The sequence below is a fragment of the Pseudorasbora parva genome, chromosome 24 (genome assembly GCF_024679245.1).
Source record: "Pseudorasbora parva isolate DD20220531a chromosome 24, ASM2467924v1, whole genome shotgun sequence".
NCBI classification, from domain to species: Eukaryota; Metazoa; Chordata; class Actinopteri; order Cypriniformes; family Gobionidae; genus Pseudorasbora; species Pseudorasbora parva.
In genome coordinates, this window is record NC_090195.1 from 18,392,945 (window position 1) to 18,410,690 (window position 17,746).

Genomic DNA, 17,746 nt, shown 5'->3' on the forward strand with positions numbered 1-17,746 from the left:
TCAATGTTATCATAAAAAAATAATTAAAAAGTATGTTAATACATACATAAATGCGGCTGCATGAGGTGCTGGGCATCCAATTAATATATATATATATATATATATATATATATATATATGCACAGAATTGCATATGCAGAATTGCATATTATGCAATTTATATACACTGTAAAAAAATTTGGTTGTTTTTTGTTGGTTTAACTTAAAAAAGTAAGTAACCTGGTTGCCTTAAAATTTTGAGTGTATTGAAATTAAAAAAAATGATTTGATACAATGAAGGAAATTAGTTTAATAAATAGAAACTCAAAATATTTTTGTATCTGAACCACATAAAAAATTTGATAAATCATGAAAATGCATGTTTCACTGCATCATCAGAAATAAAACACACAATTACCCAATATGCTTACAACATCTTTTAATAATATTTTAATAAAGGTTGTCGAATCTCAAAAAATTGTCATTGTATAAACTCAAAATTTTAAGGCAACCAGGTAACTTTTTTCTATTTTTTTTTTACAGTATATATATATATATATATATATATATATATATATATATATATATATATATATATATATATATATATATATATATATATATATATATATATATATATATATATATATATATATATATATATATATATATATATATATATATATATATGTTTTTGTTTTTTGGATGCCCGTACCTCATCATAGGGTACCCAATATTCCAGTTTGAAAACTTCTTTACTAATATGTACAATTTTGTCTGGTTTTGAACTTTACAATCCTCTGCATTGAAATATGGGTACAGTGTCAGTTAATGCACATCAGTTGCATTAGAAGTACATAAAACTTAGGAAATCGCAGTATGTGCAGTATGTGTTCTATACGCTGCTTTTGCTGTGCACAGTGAGGATGGTTGCATCGTTTCCTTTTAATCTTTCACCCATCAGCATCGGCACGGCTTGATTAGGCTGGGGTCATGTTTAGAGACCACTGGGACAAGACAAATGGCGTCACAGGAACGGTGGTGAGACCATAGCAAAGAAAGCCGTTTGATGCTGGCAGTGTGCACTAATGATGAGTGTGCTATACCAGCCAAACATTAAACTCCTATTTTATCACCCTATATCCACTTCCTCTCTCTCAGCACTTCCTCTCATAGCCAGATACTCAATCTTTATCGTTCCTCTCCTGTCCCTTCTTTCCCACAATACTTCATCCTCTTTTAGAGCACCCATCCTTCACGTTCCTTCTTTTTTCTCTCTCTCCTCCCCCATTACGCTTTATAGTTTCTGATGCTTCTAGCGCTGCCACCCTGAGAGATGCGACTCCAACTCCGCAGGACCACCAAATCAAAGACGCCCGGGCGGCGGGACACCACCGCAGAACCCATGTTTCCTAGAAAATGCTCTGTCCCTGCAGAAACAGCTCATCCCTTAAATGAATAATCCTGTAATTCTGTGCATCTGTGGTCTCCCTGTAGCCTGTGATTTTATAGAGGTTACTTAGCAGAGGGAACAGGGGAGGTGATTTTTATATTCAGCAAGGGAAGGTATGCAAACGATTTTACAGGGCTACAGTATAATATTCCCATGCTAATTAATTAAATAGTTGATGTGCTTCATTTCGAAGGAGAATGTATTATAATTTGTGCCCTTGCTTCACTAGAAAAGACTGTCTTTGCAAGTTAAAGGGATAGTTTACCCAAAATTAAAAATTCTGTCATCATTTACGCACCATCTTGTCATTCCAAAGCCTGTATGAATCTCTTTCTTCTGTGGAACGTAAAAGAAGATATTTTAGGTTAAAGTTTTACTTTAAAGGGTTAGTTCACCCAAAAATGAAAATTATTTCATTAATTACTCACCCTCATGTCGTTGGACACCCGAAAGACCTTCGTTCATCTTCTGAACACAAATGAAGATATTTTTGTTGAAAGCTGATGGCTGAGAAAGGCTTCAGAAAGGCCTCCATTGGCATTCAGCACATTTCCACTCACAAGACCCAAAAAGGCACTAAGACGTTGTTACGAAGTCCATCTCACTACAGAGGCTATACAATAACTTGATGAAGCGACAAAAATAGTTTTTGTGCGCAAAAAAAATCAAAATAATGACTTTATCTGCCAAGTTATTGTCTTCCGTGTGGGTCTCGGACGTGAACTCACGCAATAGCGGCGCTCCTCCTCTTCCGGGTCATGTATCTGAGCGGCGGATCTACGTCATGTTCTCGCGCATGTGTCGAGTTCACGTCAATAACTTGGTGGATAAAGTCGTTATTTTGATTTTTGTAAGCACAATAACTATTTTCGTCGCATTGTAAAATTATTGTACTGACACTGTAGTGAGATGGACTTCGTAACGACGTCTTAAGTGCCTTTTTGGGTCATGTGAGTGTGAATGTACTGAATGCCAATGGAGGCCTTTCTGAAGCCTTTCTCAGCCATCAGCTTTCAACAAAAATATCTTCATTTGTGTTCTGAAGATGAACGAAGGTCTTACAGGTGTCCAACGGCATGAGGGTGAGTAATTAATGAAATAATTTTCATTTTTTGGGTGAACTAACCCTTTAAAAGTCAATGGTAACCAAAATGGTTTGGTTACTAACAGTATGTTTGTTTGTGTTCTGCTGAAGAAAGACGATGATGGTGACTAAATTATGACATTTTTATTTTTGGGTCACCTATATCCCTTCAAACTACAATTTTCTAACCTGAAAAAAAAATCACCAGCACCAGTATAAACACCAGTATAAACCAGTTTACCGGTCTGTTCAGGAGGGTTATGGAAGATTTATAGAGTGTTTGTGACTCAAATCACTGGCAGGACATGACCAGCTAAATAAATAGCCTGTGTTTCTTTAATGGACACATGGATGAGCTGTTTTCATTTCCCAAGCCCTGCTCGGTTTAGTGTTCTGTCAGGTATGAATGTGCTGGTGAAAATGAGAGTGGGCAAGCATTTTTGCTAAGTGTGTGTTCATAAAAAAGGGAATGAGTACAAAACTGTTAGATGTCGGTGCTTGTCAAATTTTGTACAGACATGTAGACAGGGGTGTAAACCCATCCTTGCTGCAAGGCATGATGGGTTTTATTAGGATCTATATCTAACACGGATGGATCTCTACCTGTCGCAATAATATAAAACTCCTGATATATGATTATTAGATTATAATAGTAACAATTACAGAAGAATAAAATAAAGCATATTTTGTTATCTTTTGAAGCTTGGAAGGGTTCAGTTTGAGCAGATGTTTTATACCATCATCACTGCCCTCGTCAGAGCTCATTTACCACTACCTTCAGCTTCTGATTTATATATTAACAATCTCAAAATATTCTCTAAGATTTTCAACATCAATATTTTGATCTCTGACAGCTTCTTCACCAGATCCACCATCAAGTAACAGTGACACTAATATCTGATTGCGTTCAGTACTTGCTCTGCATTAAATCCCTGAGCCATTTCAAGTTTTGCTGATGATACTTCCTATTCTTTTGTTTTCTGCCTGCAGTAACTATGAGCGAAACATCACAGCCAGGGCTCGACATTGAACATCTTCATGTGTAAAATCGGTCATTCACAAGTAAATCGGTCATTCACTTGTCTGAGTGAAAAATGTGCTTGTCCGGGAAAAAATTAGATTTGTTTGTGTGTGTGTGTGTGTGTGTGTGTGTGTGTGTGTGTGTGTGTGTTGTAAATATAACTTATTGTTAAACAATATTCTTACCAGTGCTCAATCAGTTTTTTTTTGGAACTATTTTCACTGCTGAAATAGAACAAAAACACTCAATATTTACATCTAAAATGTAAGTGGCTAAATGTTAATTAATTGTTTATGGGACTGTCATATGAAATCAGTCATTTTCAGTCATGATGGTATTCAGGGAAAAAAAATCAAATTTTGTTGTGTGATGTTGTTAACAGTAATATAAAAACGTCACATTTTGAATGTTTGCTGCAATTTCTCAGTGTGAGCGGTGCTCATTTGTTTTGATTTCTTCTCGAGATGCGATGAGCGTCAACAGCGTGTTGCTACCATCAGTTCATTACATTATAGTATATTATCCATATCCACTATCAATCACCACTTACGCTAAATTAATGCAGAATCATTCTTGCATTTTGGTCATTATTTTTTTGTTATTGGCGTTTTAATCAGACTCTTGTCCGTCGGGCAAGTAAAATTATCTTTCACTTGTCCCTTCAAGAAATCCACTTGTCCCGGAGGCGGACAAGCGTCAATGTCGAGCCCTGACTGTGTATCAAAATTGCACTTATTCAGTCATCAAAGATATAATTATTGTTGTGCAGATAAAAATATACTTATACTGTTACACACCTCAGGTCATTAGGGACGTTATACAATTTTGACAAAAAAATGAATGGGAAAAAACAGGCAATCTATTATAATTGTATTATTTTTTTCTTGTTATATTGTTTATATTGAATTGATGGAAGAATACTAAGAAAGTTGATGTCTAACTTGGTGGGGGGTGTAGTGAATGAAGTCCTGGGTCTCTAAAGACCCATGGTATGCATTTAAGGGATATATAAAATAAGATATGTTATTTAGAAAGGATGCATTCATTGGATCAACAGTGAAAGTAAAGACATTTATAAAGTTAAAAAAGCTTTCTATCTCAAATAAACGCTGTTATTTTGAACCTTCTATTTAATATAAAGAATCATGAAAAAATTGATCTTGGTTTTCAATAATATTACGCATCACAATTGTTATCAACGCTGACAGTAATAAGAAACGTTTCTTGAGCAACAAATCAGCATATTAGAAAGATTTCTGAGGATCAAGTGACTGGTGACTGGAGTAAAATTCAACTTTGCTATCACAGGAATAAAATAAAAAATAAAATATATTACAATAGAAAACCTTTACTGTAAAAACTGTTAAATGTTATTAAAATAGTTTTGATAAAAATAATGGTTTTGGTGAGCATAAAAGACTTTCAAAAACATCAAAGGTCCCATGGCATGGATTGTTTTATTATTTTATAATGTTTCCTGGGGTGTACTTATATTGTTAGTATGGTTTTTAAAATGTCATAATTTAGAAATAAAAGGCATTTTTTCTATACTGATTTTAGCCCTCTGTCTGGAATACTCTGTTTCAAGAGGAGTGTCTGCTGTGAGTCTTCAGTGAAAACACCCACTGTTGTGATTGGCTGTCTTTACTTTTTAAATGAGATTACATGCGGAGGGGGGCGTGGCTTAGTCAGGCGAGCAGGAGCACTCACTACCAGTCGAGAGAGAGACGGGGAAAGATTGCTGAGAAAGTGTTATTTTACTGAGGTTTTCAGAGCGCAAGTTTATTTTGTTTGTATCTGCGAGCTCTGAATAAACACGAGTGAACTTTGCAACGTTATTTCTCTCACAAAATGCTTTCACCACAGCTAACAGCAAACACGACATCGACATGAATACAGTAAGAGCTTCTGTTGAGCACAATGAGCAGCGTCATTCAAACGGCAGTTTGGGCAAGTGTGTACTGCAGATAAACGTGTGATTGACAGATCCAAACATTATAAAGAGTGTTCTTTGATCGCTCTCTGTAGTTTAATTATTTAAATAACAGATTTGTCTCATGCTGCTAACATAATTGGCGTGAAGCTGATTGTTTTAGTCACTGGCTTGATTCCCTGATGCATCAAGACGGCCAGCGGCGGGACTGACAGTATTACACGATTTAGAAAGAAAGTCTGTGTGAACTTGAATGATTAGCTACACATCAGAACTCACTGATCCCAGATCAGACATTAATGAACACTGTTACTCAATGTTTGTGGTGGTACTGTTGAATCCGTATGGCCTGTGCTGCTGACATCCTCTGATAAACTGAATCCATTCTCTACTAATTCTCTGGGCAGGCGGAGCAGAGGAAGGGGCGGTAACCTTTCCTGGTATGACGTCATAACAGGAGAATTCAAGATCAGCTCGTCTGAGCTCTCATTTTCTCAAAGGCAGAGAAAGACAGCCTGAACTCATTTTACACCAATCGAAATTTTTAGCCACTTGGGGACAATATTCAGGCTAGGGGAACTCATATTAATGTTGAAAAACCTCATAAAATAAATTTCATGCCATGGGACCTTTAAAAAATCTTACAGACTCAACAAACTTTTGAACACCAGTGTCATTTCCAATAGTTTCTTGTCATTTTGATGTTAAATATGTTTCTTCATGAGATTTATTCATTGTAAATAATGAAATAATAAGCACAGCAAACACACACATGAGAGTTGGGTAGGAGAGCTATAAGTGCGGTGAGTGTGTTTTTGTGTGCGAGACTTACGCTCTTGGAAGGTTGTGAAGAGGATACGGAAGCGGCTCTTTCGGCTGCCCTCGTCGGCCCACATCCGAACCACGCCCAGCGCGGTCACCAGCATGACGTCGTTGGCCACCGTGCTGCAGAACTTACTCCTCAAGTCTTCCACCGAACTGCTGCCGTCGTACACCGCCACGAAATTACGTTTACACTCATTGGAGTTCTGCATCTCGTAGTCTAGGAAACGCAAGTAGATCTAAAAGAGAAGGGAAGAGAGCGAAAACACATTCTTACACCCACTGAAAACCTATTACTTCTAACAAACTGGGAACTCGATTTCCACACAGGAAATGGAAAAGAAACTTCTTTTTTTTTTTTTTAATCTTTCGGCGGTTTCAATGCATCCAGCCCAGCTGTCATATCAATGATATCTAGATTGCCAGGTATACTGTGTTTGCTTTAAACAACAGATCTCTGTAGTCAGAAAGGCCTCAGAATGACGAGAATTGCATGGAAAGATCAATAATGAGAACAGAGAGGGTTTCGTTTGAAATTCAACTTGAACACAAAATTGAGAGGTTTCAAAAAGCTGCGATGATGAGCTCTGAAAGAACGGCAATAAACTACATATCCACTCATGCCAGATCCTTTGGGCTCTCTAAAAACCAGAGAGGTGTCAGAACGAACCATCTGCTCTCCTCTCACCCAATCTAACCCTAATCAAGCTTACTTCACACCTCTCTTCAACCAGACTCCCATTTTCACTACCGGTCTTTGAAATATTAGAAAATTCTGTCATCATTTACTCACCCACGTCTTTCCAAACTTGCATGACTTTCTTCAGTGGAACATAAAAGGTGAGTTTTTGAAAAATATCCAAAAGTATAATAATAGTATAAATAATATAATATGAATGATTTACCCATGCATATGTTTCACTTGAAAACCCCGGCCCTTTCTTACAATTGACTGCAAGCCCACATTCAGATTTTCCTTCATCCAATCAACAACCAATGGATAGAACCCAACATTTTTATTTTCTCTCTTTTCAATTGAATGTGCATCAGTTATATGTCTTCAGAAGATGCAAACGGGTAACTTTTATGAATGCTTTTTGCAGCTTTTAAATCTCCAGTTTCCATTCATTGTAACTGTATTAAAAAAAGAGCAGCACATTCTTCAACATTTCTCTTTGTGTTCCACAGAAAGTCAGTTAAACAGTTTTGGAACAACATGAAGGTGAGTAAATGAAAGAGCTGCCATTTTCCGTGTGTCTATTTACACCAAGTGCAAATAGCGCGCCTTGTTGGCAGTGCTATTTACATTAACCATGCCTGGTCGGGCTACACAGGATTAAAAGAGTATAGAGCGTAGGGCTCATGGATAGTCTGGCTATCACCAGACCAAGCTCAATTTAAGATTGAACATAGGTCTGGGGAGTCTGCTGTGTATTTTCTACTGCACAAGAGGCGATCAGCTGGCATTATTCAAATGACTCTGTATGCAATTGGATAGTCCTTCAACCAATCAGACCACAAGATGCGTGATCAACGGGCAATGACCTGTTTCTCTGTCATCGTTTTAAACCCGCCAATAGTGTGCCAGGTGGATAAGCCAATCTGGGATTGGTTCCCGCAAAAGTGTAACAGAAGCATTAGAAATGAATATACAGGTTTCCAGATTGAGTGAAAATCAAAATCAAATCGCCGGCAGATCAGGCTGGGTTTACTCAATCTAGCTCATGGAACTAGGTTTTATTGTAATTGACCCGGGTTAGAATCCACCTTTTGCTGAGCTTGCTCTTCTCCCTTTTCCCATATCACATCAGAAAGGCATTTACTTCTAATAAAAATGAAGAAAATGTTCAATAAAGTGCCTAACAAAATGTTTAATAATATCAAGAGGTGGCCCAGCTGGACCCGATACTTTTAAAAAGAGGTGTTTATTCAAGTGACACAATAGATTATTTTCAAACTTTTCAGTCTCTCTTTTGTCACCGCGAATATTATTGCATCATGTTAATGTACAGCCTACCTGAGGTGCAAATAGTATGTATCTGCCAAAATAAATCATACATAACATCTAATTACTATTACATATTGTAAAGAACTGCTATTTTTACATGTTGCAAATAGAATATATCACTATTTTCACTTTGTGTTAATAGCATCCATCACTATTTGCACTTGTAAATAACATCCATTGCAATTTGCACTTCATTTTAGGTGTACTATTCTAATGCTATCTCATGACGAATTTGTACGTATTTGTACGAGGTTTTATACAAATGTGAACTCACTTGTATGAATTCGTAAGATTTGTCTAATCCACAGTGACGGGTAAGTTTAGTGGTGGGTTTTGAGGTTAGTTAATTCGTGCGAAATCGTTTGTGCAACTCAAATATGTATGATTTAAGCAAAAAACTTAGAAATTCGTACAAATTAGTCACCTAGAGTATAATATATGTACGAATTGCCGTAAGACTATTCCTGTAATACACTGCAAGAATGACACTCACCACAATAAAAGCGGTAGCATTTGACATAACCAAACCTTCCAAATATTAGCACAGAATGTTCTCCTTTCAGCAGGTGGAGTTTGCAGTCTAAAGTGAGGTGATTTTGCACTTGTTGTTCCATTATGACAAGTAAATGAATCTCCCTAGTTCAACCAGTGGGTAAAGACTTGTGTGTTACTCAGCAGCTCAGTAAATCTTCTCACCATTATTGCATTTCATTCAACACATTTCCACTTTTATAGGGGGACTATAGTCAGTGCCATACCAGCGACAGCGATTGGTTTGTCCTTGCCACCCACTATATGTTCACAAGAGGGTTTATATCCATACTATACTTACACCCCATTCACTCACATATGAACAAATGAAACATACAGTATGAAGGTTTCCAATCCCCTCAGAGAATCACATGAGGACAAAAGGAGACTCACTACTATATGCGCCAGCTTGTTAGAACTTTTTAGGCACAATTCACTAGGTGGAAGGAATGTGCGAGACGGTAATTAGACTGAATTGATTTCAAAAGGTTGTCCAGATCGGTAAATAACTCATTAGGGAACCTGACCAGATATTAAGACAGATAATAATCTAACAACCTTAGGGCAGCTGAAAGCAAAATCCAGAAACTGATGCTGAAAGTGCATCCACTGACAACTGAACAGCCAATCACTAACAGTGCCTTATAAACTCTAAAGTAGAGGATTGTATAACGTGATAAAATCAAACATTTCTTTAAAATATTTTGTCTGTCCTTAGATCAGCCACAGTAGTCTTATAATTTCACTCTAATTAATGGTGCTTGCTCCTAATTTTTTATAGTTTCAACCCCAAAATTTGGGCACAAAACTTATCCAACACCATCTGGCTACTAACTGAATAATACTTCTATATGTAATAATTAGGTTTGTAACGGTATGAGATTTCCATGTAATGATAATCATCTCAGAAAAAATCATGGTTTCAAGGTATATTAAACAATCATTATTATTTTGCTCTGTTAATTATTACTATAATCATCAGCTGACCCTTACATGAACAAAAACAGATGGGGTTTTCTGGCTGAACATTTGGTTTATTATTATATAAAAACTTTTATGAAAAAAAAGAAAAAAAACTACAGTAAGCTGTCAGCAAATGTTCACGATATGATAATCGTACACGTAAATATCATGATAAACCGCCATAACAGTATACCGTTACAACCATAACAATACTTGAGAAGTGTGGTATTTCTTTCCTCTAAGACAGTGACCAAACATATGATTTCTTTATGGCAGATCCCCCCCAAAGAATTAGCTTTTTAAAGTTTTTCCTTGTCATCGCCATATTAATGACCAAACAAAGTAAAATATTTACTTTGTATTACCTTGTTAACTGTCAGCCCCCTTTTTGAAAATATACATGATAATTTACTCTCCAAACTTAAATGGTTGCAATTCAAAAATGCTTTGGAATATAGACATATCAGCAGAGTATTGCTCAAGTGAAATCACTTCAAAAAAATTTAACTTTAAAAAGTTATGGAAGTTTAAATTAACTGTAAATTAAATATACAGTACTAGATATTTAATATTTAATATAAAATATATGTTACAAAATAATTTGTATTCTAAATTACTATCAAATCAAAGCCATAGCTATGTCTAATCAATTTGTGTTCCAAATTTGAAGTTGATATCACAACATTTTTTGATTCAGATTTTGTTTTGGCGTTGTACCACAAATAGCCAACGGGTGTTTTTGAAAATCCATTGATTTTTTAAATGCAATTTCCGGTGTCAAATGTATATATATATTTTAAATATCACAAAACAGTTTGCAGATATAGAACCATAAGACTCAGACCTTTCAGACGATATGTGTTTTGTCAAGATTAGAAAAGGTTTTTATTATAAAGTAGTTGAAAAATGTAATAAGAAAAATGGCAACGCCACTTGGGGAGGAGCCCGCTAGAATAATTTACATCACCGTTTCCATGGTAACGCAAGGTCCGATTTCAAAACGGTTTTCACAGGATGAATCTTGAGTTTGTAAGATTTCGAATGATGTAAAGTTTGTCAACATTAGATCAGGATAAATATAGGATATTATTGACCCTTCGCTAAGCCCTGTCAAGCTTTCGCGTCTGGCACGTCTATTACAGTATGTATGCGCAGGTGTCAGACATCCGAGGAGATAATTAGTCATTTTTGGTGAACAGGTGAAATATCTGAGAGAACAAGAAAAAAGGGACTGCAGTATGCATTCGTGGGATATATCCGCGACATAATATGCAACCGATTAGAGAATAGTTTCATTAAAATTTTAGCTAAAGCCTATGGTCTCAGCGCAATCAGCAGCTGCCTCATATGTTCATGCACAACAGGGTAAGTGAAATTAGAAAATAATCAAATAATTATAAATCAAACTTATCAATAAATCTTGTGGAATAAACACAAGACATTAGCCTGAAAACTTTGCAATGATTCTCCGGCTTATATTTACAGCTCACGTGTCGTATATCTACTCCTTAGACCTGGCACTAGCCAGAGATACTGACCTGAGCCAGTCATCAAAAACCACACAGTTACTGAAACCTTATAACAGAAAGCCAATCTCTCAAACATGATGGGTTTTATTCATATTAGAAACACAGCCACTGCAACAATCCTTATGATGGTCTTAATTTGCACAATGTCTAAACAAACTACGATACAAAACTAAAAAATAAAGCCAAGACAATCCTTTTTATAGTCTATATACGGCATCATATGTAATCATTTGCATCAGTCAAAAACCTCATGTTTTTTCAGTTCGTTAAAGCAAACAGTGTTTTTGTTAATCCTGTCGACATTTAATGTTAGTTGTGAATGGGGTCTCACACACTGCTTTATTTATGGCTGGCATTTCTTAGCTTGAGTTTTACATTTGGGGAAGGAAAAAGATGACACCCTCCGTCCAAACTTTTAGGATAGGCATCAGATTTGCACAATCCATACGCACAAGTTTGCATCGGCATGTTTTCGGGCGTGGCTTAGCGATTGGTCAATTGTTTTAAACATGCAGTGGCTACTTCGCCCACCGGTGGGCCAGTGACAGTTTTTTAGTAATTATTATTGGTACACTGTAAAAAATTTGTGGTGGTTTTTGTTGGTTTAACTTAAAAAAGTAAGTAACCTGGTTGCCTTAAAATGTTGTGTTTATTGAAATTAAAAATGTGAGTTGATACAATGAAGGAAATTAGTTTAATAAATAGAAACTCAAAATATTTTTGTATCTGAATCACATAAAAAATGTGATAAGTCCTGAAAATAGCACAATTTGGCATGTTTCACTGCGTCATCAGAAATAACACACACACAATTGTCCAATATGCTTACAAAATCTTTTAATAATCTTTTAATAAAGGTTGTCAAATCTTAAAAAAATGTTCATTGTATTAACTCAAAATTTTAATTTCAATGAACTCAAAATTTTAAGGCAACCAGGTAACTTTTTTTCTAAATAATTTTTACAGTGTATTAATTATTTGTATAAAATTATTTGAATAAAGTAGTATTTAAAAAAAAAAAAATTGACCAAAAGGTATTTTTGATGGTTCAAGAGATTCTAATTAACCAACTGATGTCACATTTGGACTACTTTGATGATGATTTTATTTCCTTTCTGGACATGGACAGTATAGTGTGCCTACACGTAGATACGCTCTCAGACTAAATATAAAATATCTTAAACTGTGTTTCAAACATGAACAGAGGTCTTACGGGTGTGGAACAACATTATGTTCAAAACATTCATTTTCAAAAATGAAATTGATGTCATTAATGACTCACTCTAATGTTGTTCCACACCCGTAAGACCTCCGTTCATCTTCGGAACACAGTGTAAGATATTTTATATTTAGTTCAACAGCATATCTAAGTGTACGCACACTATACTGTCCATGTCCAGAAAGGGAATAAAAACATCATCAAAGTTGTCCGTTAGTTAATTAGAATCTCTGGAGGCATCGAAATTACATTTTGTTCCAAAATAACAAAAACTACGACTTTATTCAGCATTGTCTTCTCTTCCTTGTTTGTGTTCAATCCTCAAATAAAGATTCAGACGGTTATGAATCAGTGAATTGATCAATGATTCGGATCGCGTGTCACGTGATTTCAGCAATTTGGCACACCATCCGAATCATGAATCAATACGCTGATTCACAACCGTCTGAATCTTTATTTGAGGATTGAACACAAACAAGGAAGAGAAGACAATGCTGAATAAAGTCGTAGTTTTTGATATTTTTGTTTTCCAAAATGTATTTTCTATGCTTCAAGAGATTCTAATCAACCAACTGATGTGACATATGGACTTAGATATGCTGTCGAACTAAATATAAAATATCTTAAACTGTGTTCCGAAGATGAACGGAGGTCTAACGGGTGTGGAACGACATTAGGGTGAGTCATTAATGACATCAATTTCATTTTTGGGTGAACTAACCCTTTAAGTTCTTATTTTTGAGTCGTATCATGCTTGAATGGTTTAAAAGCACTTGAATGAATGCTAGCGTGATCATACAGGGGCCAAAGCATGTCAGAATAAAATATTTTTTAACACGTTAAACTAAAACAATTAATCGCAATTATTTATTCATAATTTATAAATACAATATATACTGGGAATGTCTGGCCAGCTGTGACGTGACATATTATCACAAGTACTGCATGGGAAAACACCGCACTTTAAAAAATGTAAAGATGCAGCCTGTAAAAAGTGTTATCAATGTATCTTGATTTTCCCACGGGAAACAATCAGTAAATTCTGTGAATCTGTAAAAATTATGAATAGAAACTTGCACCCCCTCTGTCTGAAACAATAAGCAGATTCAGAAGCAGGCTTGAAAGCTTGCGTCCAGTCTAATAACCCAGTAGAATTATTGTATCTCAATAACTCAGCTTTGTTCTCCTTCCACTCCTCTTGAATAAATTAGCCTGGGCTGACTGACATCGACATGTCAACCTCTGGCCAGTTGGGGACTGCTGTCTCTTCAGGGCATGTGGATGTGTTTGAGGTGCTGTTCACATCCCCCTCTGTGCTGACTTATTTGTAGCCTGCATCTGCTGACGTTCCCACCGGAGCGGAGAGAAAAATCAGGACCGGTTGCAGCCCAGAAATGAATGTGTGGATGAATTGCTGCAAACATTGTGTAATACACCCTGCCCCCTTTTCTTTTCCTATCAGTCAGTAAATCAAATAAGAAACCGAAAGATGAGATGTACGTGCCTGGGAGGTTATATGCTTGTGGACTTAATTGGATGAGATATTTGAAGGCCTGCGAGAGACATGGCGAGGATAGGCATTTTGAGCAACAGTGGCTGGTGTCTAGAGAAAGACACAACGCTTTCCCCGCCATCTGTGCTCCAAACAATCATTCCTGTGAGATTTCAGGGCCAGACAAACATGACACTGATTCAGAGCTGCTACAGAAAATTATTCCAATGAAATAGACAATATTACACTTGAATGGAGACCACATGAATTTATATGCACATTACAAGAGACATTAGGAACAGGAGGACAAATGTCCTTTAAGGCAAGTCAGCCCACTAATAGGTAAAAGACATACAATTAGCAGTTTTACAACAAGCTGAAATATATAAATATTATAAAATGCAGAGCCCATGATAATATGTCATGGTCAATAAGTATAAATATACGATAATTTGAACTTTGTATGACAAGCCAAGGTTAGCTTGTGAAATGTCATGTGGTGCAATGGTAATATTAATATAACTAATCATTTATGATACATTAAAATACTTTTGACCTTTTTTTTGTAAAAATATATAAAATATTTCTATTTTATAAAACCATATACTACCATTTAAAAGTTTATGGTAATGTTATTATTGTTTTGAAAAAAACAAACACTTTTTACACTGTATTTATTTGATAAAAAATATAGTTTAAAATGTAATTTACTCTATTTTTTAGCATAATTACTCCAGTCTTCACGATTTAATATGATTTATTTATTATTATCAATGTTGAAAACAGTTGTGCTGCTGAATATTTTAGTGTAAACTGTGTTACCCCCCCCCTCCCCCAGGAATCTTTTATAAATAGTACGTTAAAAAGAACATAATAAGGTTTTGTAACGTTATACATGTTTTTTTACAGTAAATTTATGAATAAAAGTATTGAACAAATATACTTATTATATAACATTTATAGAATTTAAAGATGATATATTGCATTTCATAACCAAATTCACATCTAGATTCGGATACATATAAAAAAGGTGGGACTTCTATTCCATTCATTGAGCATTATAAATACTTCCAATCATTTTTATTTGAGAGGTCCATTATACTACTGACAGTATAAACACTGGTTTATCAACACTCTCTGAAGTAACTGGAGGGGAAAAAAGGTCTTAGTCTTCATAATAAGCATTGTGTACAGATTCATACAAATGCAATCATGAGTCATAGTGCTGAAATTTTCAGTCTCCCTTGAGCAGTGCTTGTGGATGATAAAAATGCTTGAATAGCTGTGTGAAACTAATCGTTGTGAAACGGACAAGGGCATATGCTTTTGATTTCTGTCTCTAGAAGGACATCAGATAATACAAAAATCAATTCCTGAAGCAATAAATCACATTAAACACAAATATTATCAAAGAGCCATGGCAAAATACAGATTTTTGCTCTCCTGTCCACACTATCGCTATCTAAAGATATACAGGAAATGGAGGCAATATATTGTGTTCAGTCATATGTCTACTGATCAGTTCCACAAGTAACTTAATGACTCTGGCAAATCCATCTGTTACAGCTGAAGTGTGTTTTATTGATGCAAAAATATTTTCCCTATTTAATATGCAGGACACACACACACACACACACACACGCACACGCACACGCACACGCACACGCACACGCACACGCACACGTTTGTTTTTGTGACATATGGGGACATTCCATAGGCGTAATGGTTTTTATACTGTACAAACCATATTTTCTATCCCCTTACACTGCCCCTGCCCCTAAACCTACCCATCACAGGAAACATTCTGCATTTTTACTTTCTCAAGAAAACTCCTTCTGTTCCTCTAACATGCTCTCATTCGTGGCGTAATAATTAATTTTCACGGAGCTGTAATTAATTAGATGTTTATTATATAAATGTTATATAGCAGACGTTAATATAATTTAAGGAGTTTTAAACGAGTCAGTCTTGTTTACATGGTGATCTAGCCTGCAACAACTCTGTGAGAGAACGGCTGAATGCGACTGAGAATAAACACAGAGAGAAATAAGTTTGGCGCTTTTATTTCCAACATGCTCTCATTCATGGCTGTTTTATTTCATTCATGTGAAGTTGCATGTGAAATCTCCCTTCAGAGATTATCAAGAATCCCTTCAGAGATTATAATCTCCCTTCAGACGCAGTCCTTTAATGGTGTGCTTGTATGCAGTTCTCAAAACGTCCACAAGATGCCGCCATTTATCGGAAAATCCGATATTACAAAACCGATACCCGATTATGGGAAAATGCTTAAATATCGGGAAAAATATCGGGAATCCGATATATCGGTCGATCACTACTGTAGACCATGTACAACCTTTCATGGAAATGGTATTCCCCAGATATCAATCCAGTCAACTATTTGTGGGATGAGCTGAACAAACAAGTCCGATCAATGGAGGCCCTACCTTGAAATTTACAGGACTTAAATTATCTGCTGCTAACATCTTGGTGCCAGATACCACAGCACACCTTCAAGGGTCTAGTGAAGTCCATGCCTCAATGAGTCAGGGATGTTTTGGTAGCAAAAGAGGGACCAACAAAATATTAGGTCATAATATTATGCCTGATCAGTGTATGTATGTATGTATGTATATATATATATATATATATATATATATATATGTGTATGTGTATGTATGTATGTATATATATATATATATATATATATATATATATATATATATATATATATATATATATATATATATATATATATGTGTATGTGTATGTATGTATATACATACATGTATATACATATATATATATATATATATATATATATATATATATATATATATATATATATATATATATGTATATATGTATATATGTATATATATATATATATATATATATATATATATATATATACACATACACACAGTCTTCCCAGTCTTCCTCCAGACTTCATCCGAAAAAAGTACTTTGGACCACTGAGCAACAGTCCAGTGCTGCTTCTCTGTAGCCCAGGTCAGGCGCTTCTGCAGCTGCTTCTCTGTAGCCCAAAGTGGCTTGACCTGGGGAATGCGGCACCTGTAGCTCTGGATATTTCTACTCCAGACTCAGTCCACTGCTTCCGCAGGTCCCCCAAGGTCTGGAATCGGTACTTCTCCACAATCTTCCTCAGGGTCCAGTCACCTCTTCTCGTTGTGCAGTGTTTTTTGCCACACTTTTCCCTTCCCACAGACTTCCCTCTGAGGTGCCTTGATACAGCACTCTGGGAACAGCCTATTCGTTCAGAAATTTCTTTCTGTGTCTTACCCTCTTGCTTGAGGGTGTCAATGATGGCCTTCTGGACAGCAGTCAGGTCGGCAGTCTTACCCATGATTGCGGTTTTGAGTAATGAACCAGGCTGGGAGTTTTTAAAAGCCTCAGGAATCTTTTGCAGGTGTTTAGAGTTAATTAGTTGATTCAGATGATTAGATTAATAGCTAGTTTAGAGAACCTTTTCATGATATGCTAATTTTTTGAGATAGGAATTTGGGGTTTTCATGAGCTGTATGCCAAAATCATCAGTATTAAAACAATAAAAGACCTGAAATATTTCAGTTGGTGTGCAATGAATGGTGTGCAATGAATCTAAAATATATGAAAGCTTAATTTTTATCATTACATTATGGAAGATAATTAACTTTTTCACAATATGCTACTTTTTTGAGAAGGACCTATA

At 35.7% G+C, this 17,746-nt stretch overlaps 1 protein-coding gene across 1 annotated transcript in view; it reads right to left on the bottom strand.

Annotated features, from left to right (window-relative positions):
- The window catches only part of neto1l (neuropilin (NRP) and tolloid (TLL)-like 1, like), a 142,926-nt gene that overhangs the window by 14,618 nt on the left and 110,562 nt on the right, over nucleotides 1-17,746 (bottom strand). The window contains exon 7 of the mRNA XM_067434919.1: nucleotides 6,303-6,531. Within this exon, the coding sequence (XP_067291020.1) occupies nucleotides 6,303-6,531 (229 nt within the window). The remainder of the gene's footprint in view (nucleotides 1-6,302; nucleotides 6,532-17,746) is intronic.